This window comes from Pristis pectinata, chromosome 4, assembly GCF_009764475.1.
Source record: "Pristis pectinata isolate sPriPec2 chromosome 4, sPriPec2.1.pri, whole genome shotgun sequence".
NCBI classification, from domain to species: Eukaryota; Metazoa; Chordata; class Chondrichthyes; order Rhinopristiformes; family Pristidae; genus Pristis; species Pristis pectinata.
This window is the reverse complement of record NC_067408.1, coordinates 5,842,994-5,851,493: the sequence shown is the minus strand read 5'-3', so window position 1 is coordinate 5,851,493 and position 8,500 is coordinate 5,842,994. Positions and strand designations below refer to the sequence as shown.

Here is an 8,500-nt window from a genome sequence, read left to right as displayed (position 1 = left end):
TCAGCTTTGGGCCTGAGACATCAGTGCGCTGCATGGTTTCAAAAAGAGAAAATCGCTCTTCGCAGATTCTGGCGACAGGCAGACCGAGTAATAGTGTGCCTCTGGCACACGGACCATACGGCCAGTCCCGGGATACCGTAAAGTTTCCTCCAACGCAGGTCTTCGATTCAACGTATAGTTTGACTCTCCACAACAACTGGAAGAATTATAGTCTTGGGAGGCATTTATAATTTCCTTGCATTTGAAGCCAATTAACAAAAGGATAATCACAAAAAAGAGAACGGAAGTGCAACCGAAAATGATTATCAAATGAAGATTTAAATTAGTGAACTGTTCAGAATTCCTCAATAAGTTACCAGTCTCAATCGCGTTTTCAGTGATGTTATCCAAAACGGTAATGTGCACTGTAACGGTGCTGGAGAGGCTTGGTTGCCCATTGTCCTTAACCAAAACGAAGAGAGTTTGTGCAGTAGTATCAGACTCCAATATTTTGCGCGCTGTTCTGATTTCACCAGAATTATGTCCAATGTTAAATAAAGTGGGATCAGAAGCTTTTACCATCTCATAGGAGAGACGTGCATTCTGACCAGAATCTGCATCAGTTGCCATTACCTTGGTGATCAAGTACCCCAGACCCGCTGACTGAGGCAGGATTTGCACGGCTGCTGATCCACTCTCTGATGAAGGTGAAACAATTACCGGTGCGTTGTCATTTTGATCCAAGATGATCACATTTACTGTACAACTGCCGCGCAGCGGGGGCACTCCAGCGTCACGGGCTTGAACATGGATCTGGAGGTTTTTGAATTTCTCGTAGTCAAAAGACTGCAGCGTGTAAATGGTGCCGTTCATCGAATTAATGCTGAGGTAACTGGACACGGGAAAGTCAAGGTGAAGATTCTCTAGAAAGGAGTATGAAACATAAGAATTCTGATCCATGTCACGATCCCTTGCAGTTACCACGAAAATAGAACTGCCCGGAGAGTTGTTTTCCATCACATATATGTTGTAAGACGATGCTCCAAACTGTGGAGCGTTATCATTCACGTCTGAAATTACAACCTCGATGGTTTTATTGGTGGTCAGTGAAGGCGACCCTAAGTCCTGGGCTACAAAAGGCATTTTATATTGAGCGACAGTTTCACGGTCTAAAGGTTCACTGGTAATTAACTCATAATGATTTGTTAATATCTTTCGAAGTCTGAAGGGGACATTCGTTGGGTTGTCACAGCGAAACTGACCGTTTTCTCCAGAATCGCGATCAACGACATTAATTAAACTTGTCAAAGTCCCCGGTGGAGCATTTTCCGGAATTTTGCTCGTACCTGATGTCAGTTTTACCTCGGGTGCATTGTCGTTTACGTCAATTATCTTGATCAACACTATGGAACGACCTGCCATTGCAGGTGATCCGTGATCCATAGCCTGGACGTTTAGAGTATAACGTCTTGCTTCTTCGAAGTCTAGTTCTCCTTCAACTCGAATCTGCCCAGTGTGGGGGTCCAAACTGAACAATTCTAGAACTCTTGAAGAAGCTGGTTTGCTGAAAGAATATGTTAGCTCAGCATTCAAGCCTTCATCCAAATCATTTGCTTTGACTGTCAGCACCATGGTACCTTTGGGTGAGTTTTCTATTAAGGTGCCCTTGTAAATGTCATGATCAAATACAGGAGGATTGTCATTGACGTCCACTACGGTAATGAGAATTTGAGCTGTGCCGGATTTTTGCGGAATCCCATCATCAGTGACTGTTAGGACTAGCTGAAAGGCTGACTGCATCTCTCTGTCCAGTGGTTTCTCTAATTGTAACTCAGTATTTACAACACCGTACTCAGTTGTCTGCGCTTTTATACTAAAGTACTCATTGGAACTGATTGTGTAAGCAGCGACTGTATTTATTCCAATATCCGGATCTTCCGCGCTGTCGAGTGGGAAGTGTACTCCTGGTGTAATAGCTTCGTACATCTGTAAGGTAATAGAGCTGTCCCGGAAAGTGGGGTAATTATCATTTATATCAAGAATCTCCACTTCCCCGCGATATACTGCCAAAGGATTTTCCAGCATTATTTCAAAAGGAATACTACACATCGCTGCTTGTCCACAAAGAAGCTCCCTGTCGATTCTTTCACGAACAGACGAAATACCATTGTCCAAATTTACCTTCATATACCGTCCGCCGTCATCTGAAGTGAGTCTAAATTTACGATTGGACAATTGCGGTATTTTTAATCTCAAATCATTAGCAATATTCCCAATAAAAGCCCCGATCTCCACTTCCTCGGGAACAGAATAGCGAATTTGTCCGGAAATCAGACCCGTTATACATCCCATAATGATGAAAGCAAACCTGAAAGCAATGGCGTTGTCGAGCTCAGAATTCGCCATTGTTCTGCATTGAATTATTTTCCAAGTCCAGCCTTCTGCTCTATTAAACCGGAGAACTGGTCTTACTACCAAATTGTTGCAGCAATATATCTGTTTTCTAAATGCGTAAAGACAGGGCGTTTATCCTTCTTATCTTGAATCCACAATCTAATCGCGCACTGCTGGTTTCACTTGCCCAATCTGATCTTTCTTTCTGGAATATGGGAGGGGCAATGGATCCATCTCCGCGTTTGAGATTCTTATTGGTACACAGCGACACAACCGGTCCCTTTCAACAACTACATCAACATTTCTTAAAGGGGGACCGCTCTTGAATTTATTTAATAGTGTACAACCTAAAATCATCGACTTTGATAAATTAGCAATTCAATTTATTTTGCTTCTAAAGTCATGACATGAACTTTTAGATGAAATAATTATAGCTAAAATGATATGCTTCGCCATCTGCGCACTCTCAACGCAGTAAGAGACCAATATTCTTCATCCACTTCAAGCAAAAAGACAGCCGAACGTTTTTGGAAGACATCCATCTTTTAATGATAACGCAGAATAAAGGCATTCTTAATAAAAGAGATTGACAGATTTCACGAACTATTCAATCACAGTGATAAGAGAAAAAATATTCTTGAGTATGTCTGATAAACAAGTATTCGGCCAAATAATGAGTGAAAATGTGCGACCGTTTGTCACGTACAATTCTACAACATAACAGCTTACATTCGAATTGTGCATTAATAACGTCATGCAGCACGCAAACGGGCCCTTCGGCCCAACCGTTCCATGCCGACCAAGCTGCCAATCGAAGCTAGTCCCATTTGTCCGCATTTGGCCCATATCCCTCAAAACTTTTCCTATACATGTACCTGCTCAAGTGTCTTTTAAATTATGTTAACGTACCTGCCTCAACCACTTCCGCTGTTAGCTCATCCCATATGTGGACCACCCATTGGGTGATAAAATTTCCTCTCAGGTTCCGATTAAATCCCTCCTCTATCACCTCAGATTTATGCCCTCTAATCATTGAATACCCAACCATGGGAAAAATAGTGCGTGAATTCACCCTATCTGTGCACCTCGTGATTTTATACACCTCTGTGTGATCACCGCTCAATCTCCTAAGCTCAATGAATATAGCAGGCTCAAGCTCTGTCTCTGTCAGTTCAAGTCCTGGCGTCATCCTTGTAGTACTTTTCTGCACTCTTTCCAACTTAATTAAATCCTTTCCAATAGCAGGATGAACAAAACTAAACACAATACTCAAAATGCAGCCTCTTGTACAACTATAAAATATACTTCCAACTTCTATACTCAATGCCCTGACTGATGAAAGCCAACATGTCAAAAGCCTTCTTCACCACCCTGTCGTTCTGTGACTCTACTTTTGGCACCTATGGACTTGAACTTCTAGGTCCCTGTTCTGCAACAGACCCCGGGATCCTACCGTTCACTGTGAAATTCCTACCCTGATTTGTCTTCACAAAATGCAACACATCACACTTATCTGAATTAAACTCAATTTTATATTCCTCAGCCCATTTACCGAGTTGATCAAGATCCCGCTGTAATTCTTGATAACCATCTTCACTGTCCACAGCACCACCTATTTTGGTGTCAGCTGCAAACTTGCTAACCATGCCTTATGCATCTCATCCAGATCACTGATACAGATGACAAATACAATGGGAGTAGCACTGACTCCTGAGGCACAGTAATAGTCACGGGCTTCCAGTTTGAAAAACAACATTCCACCATCGCTCTCTGGTACCATCTAGTTCTCCTGGATCTCATGAAATCTAACTACCTTTAGCATCTTACCATGTGGAACCTTATCAAAAACTTTACTGAAGTCCATGTAGGCCACGACTACCACCCTACCATGATTGTCCTTCTTGGTAACTTCCTTAAAAACTGTAATCAAATTTCTGAGACATGATTTCCCACGTACAAATCCGTGCTGACTACTCCTATTCAACCCTTGGCTTTTCAAGTGCATTTATATCTTATCCCCCAGGATCTCCTCCTGTAACTTAAAGACCACAGATGTTAGTCTTACTGGTCTAACGTTCTCCGGCTTTACTTTTCCAGTCCTCCCAACGTTAGCACCTTGGCGGTGGCTCATGATCATTCATACATCTCAGCCAGGGCTCCCGCATTTTTTTCTCTAGCTTCCCACGGAGTTCTTGGATATACCTGATCAGGCCCCAGAGATTTATTAAACTTCATGCATTTTAAGTTGTCCAGAACCTCCTCTGCTGTAATGCAAATGATCACCAATGTATCCCCATCAACTATCTCAAGTTCGGAAGTTTTCATGTTTTTTTCTCCACGGTGACAGCAAGGGGGGAATTTTTACAGATGACCTCGCCCATCTCCTGCAGCTCCCCTTTGGTCTTTGAGGTGCCCTATTCTCTCCCTAATTACTCTTTTTCCCTTTATATACTCATAAAATCTCTTTGGATTCTCCTTTATCTTCTATGCCAAGACTAGCTCTTTTTGCCCTTCATATTTTCCTCTTATGTATACTCCTGCATTCCCTATACACTTCAGTGGATTCACTTGACCCCAGCTGCTTGTAACTGACCCGTGTCTCCCCTCCTTCATATTCCTGACCAGAGCCTCATCATGTCCCTCGTCATCCTGAGTTCTCAACATCTGCCAGCCTTGCCCTTTACTCTAAAAGGAACATGCAGAGCTTGGATCTCCTTATCTCACTTTCAAAAGCCTCCCACTTCCCCTTTTACCCGCAAACAGCCTAATCCAAGTTTTACAAGTTCCTGTCTAATACCGTCAAATATTGCCTTGCCTCAATTTAGAACTTCAAATCCTAAGAGAGATAATAATCGGTCCCAAAGTGCTCCGCCACCGACACTTCAGTCACTGTCTTGCCCGATTTCCCAACAGCACATCAATTTTGCCCTTTCCTTGCTCTGGATTTCTTTCCATTGGCTTAGGAGACTTTCTCGAACAAACTTAACAAATTCCACCTCATCAAAGCCCTTTTCACAATGACAGTTCCAGACCATATGAGGAAAGTCAAAATCCCCTACTATGACAGCGTTATTATTCTTGAAACTTTTTGCAGACTCCTTGCACATTTGTTCCTCTAATTCCCTTTGATTATTAGGGCGCCTGTAGTAAGATCCCCACAAGGTGGTCACCTCCTTCTTATGTCTCAGCCACACCCATAGAGCCTCAGTGGATGATCCCTCAAGTAATTTCAATTTGGCCAACTGCAGTGACGTTCTCCTTAATCAGAAATGCAACACATACAACCAGCCCCCTCAATCCTCCACCTCTATCCCACCTACAGTACATGTACCCTGGAAGATTTCACTGCCAATTCTGTCCTTCCACTTATCAGTAATGGCTATAATATCCCAGTTCCATGGAGCTATCCATTCCCTGAGTTCATCCGCGTAACGACTTTGAACAAGGTCGTGTTGACCATTGGTAAATGTCAGGTTTCGAAATACAGAGAACAGGAGTCAAACTGAATAAAAAGAAGTAAATATCAATTATTGGTAAATAAATACTACACTGAATATACAAGGCGCTAACATGTAATGTCTCATCCCCAGTGGATGCAGGAACTATACCTGAAGCTGAAGGATTAAAATTTACATCGAGGAAAATTTAAAAGACTTACATTGCTATAATGACTGTCAAAACGCATTATAATTAATGGAATGTTTTCAGGTGCGTCAAGGTCATAATTTGAGCACGGGGTAATCATGCTTCACTCATCTGGCAATGGTAGAGAAAGATGTATTGTTTGCAATGTCTTTCTCATTGTATAGATAGAATCATCTTCAGAAATTTTAATTCATTTTTCGGGATCAGAGGGCAAGGCCAGCATTTATTGTCAATGAGCAATTGCCCTGAATTGATTGAATTACGAGGCCATTCCGGGGCCTTATATTTGTAACGTTTGTCCATGCCGGCTCCAGTGGTGGTAAGGATTGGGAGGTAGATGGGGGGAGAGGCAGGGAGGATAATTCCATTATTTAATCTTCCTTTCCGGTCTCCACAATTACCCGTACCCCTTCAACTTATTTGTTGTCATATATGCTTATCAGCTCCTATTTGCAAATTCCATTTGCCATTAAACTGTATGTATGGATAACTTATGGTAGGAAATTAACTTACAAGTACATATTGTGCTTGCTCCAGAGGTCGTGATAGAACACACTTCCCAGGAGCCTGTGAAGCAACATAACTCAGTGTCGCGCCACCATGCGGCTTGTAGGCGAAATTGACCAGAGGCAGCCAATCGGTTGCTCTCGTCTAAAAACCTGCTAATTTACCCTCCATTGTATCCTTGCTCTTACTTCAAGATGAATTATGTCCCTAGTTACTCAATCATGGATATAATCCACTGCTCAGTATCGGTCTGTGGTACTGAAAAACCTGAACATCTTACCAGATATTTTCGACGTCAACGTGGTGTGTTTCAATGGAAGACGCACTTACATCTGAGCCAGATACTGACATGTTCAACCCAAATATGGGAGCCAGAACAAATAAAACAAAATCTTATTCTCCTCTGTAGTATTTCAGAAGTTATGCACTGGCTGGGATGTAGTCAGCCAGGTGAGGAACTGAATGATGTCGCCGTTTGCTCGGTCAGGTGGGCCAAACATACCATAAGGTAAAATATGATGATGTCATAGAGACAAAATTACAGAAGTCTTCATAGGCTAGACCAGGTACCGTTGGCAAATTTCCTTACCTCAATTATATTTGCGAACCAAGTGGAGAAATACAACAGTTCTCATGTTTTTGTGGTATGACTGGTGTTAGTTCCAAATTCCAGATAGTTTACCGCATTTCAAGTCCACAATATCCTGGTGGGAGATAAATTCAGGTCTCTCGATTATTAGCCAGGACTGTTGTATTAATAGTAATTACCGCATCATTGCCGCATTTTACCCTAAAATATTTTACGCGCACCGTATGAGCAGACGGGAGCCTCATTTAACTCCTCACTTGAGTGACAACACCTCAGTCAGTGCAGACACGTTCTAAATACTGCACAAAGGAATCAGACTTTTAATACTTTTTCTGATCCCTGAACTGGGGTTGGACTAAGAAACTGTCTGCTTCAATGGCAAGCGTGCCACCCTTTAAGTCACAGCCCATTCACTCCCAAAACTTCTGCTCAGGTTATACATTTTCTATAATCCTAACAATCACAACCATGAAAAATGGCCTGTCGGCGCTGCAGAGGCTAAGGTGGCATCAACGCTCTTGATAACGAAAATTGCGAGAAAGAATTTTGCTCCTGGATTTCCGCACTGTTCTGAATTCTCCATAATTCTTCAGTGTTAACTCCATGATCACCAGTTGGAATCAGCTGCACTCTGTGTGTGATGGATTTCACAGAATGCCCTTCAGTAACAATTGTTTTGTTTCAGATCTGGATGCTTTCAAGTTGCCCGTTACAATGGCGAAACGGAACCAATTTCTGCGAAAACTCAAATCGATTATTTTGATATCGCTTCTGAAACCTCCTCTTTGAAAAACAAATAGTCAAAACGGAGTTGTTTCAACTGGCATCGCGAACTAGGATCAATGGAATCTCCACTGGAAATTTATCTCCAAATCATCTTCCACCACAGCTTTAAAATAAAAGGCCGCAAGCAAGCATTGGTCCACAGAGCTGTTCCTCTTCAAGCTTCAGTCAGTAATCCTTTTCCAAATTCTCCGAATGTCACCTCACATGCCATTGTTTGGTCCTCATTCTCAATGTATTAACTCCATAGAAAAGCGGGCAGGATTTTTTGTTTCATCACGAGATAAGCAAAGTGACATCAACGTCTGTTTACCCATCTGTTGAGTGGGCTCGTGCAGAACGACCAGCAATACAGAGTACTCCATAGATTTCAAAGTCTGTGTCCTTCACCTTGACCTTGCATCTGTTGTCGATGTGAATTGGTGTACTTGTACTGTTGCAGGGCCAGAGGCCTCCAGTTCATTTGGGCCCTGGAAAGGGGGCTAGTTCCCTCTGTAGTCTGGAACAAATCAAAGAAGCAGAACTGCAATTCCAACGCACAAAACAATGCTTTACATGTAATTACATTTAAAGTTCGGGATTTCTGATATCAAGAGCGATGGA

General features: G+C 42.4%; 1 protein-coding gene across 1 annotated transcript; it reads right to left on the bottom strand.

The window, feature by feature from the left end:
• LOC127569146 (protocadherin gamma-C5-like) lies at positions 1-2,385 on the bottom strand. Its single transcript, XM_052013529.1, has one exon. The coding sequence runs from the start codon at positions 2,383-2,385 to the stop codon at positions 1-3; it is 2,385 nt and encodes a 794-aa protein (XP_051869489.1).
• Between the last annotated feature and the right edge of the window lie 6,115 nt (positions 2,386-8,500).

What these genes read in the sequence shown, in the direction of transcription:
- LOC127569146 (XM_052013529.1), bottom strand. Translation starts at nt 2,385, where the DNA reads ATGGCGAATTCTGAGCTCGACAACGCCATTGCTTTCAGGTTTGCTTTC.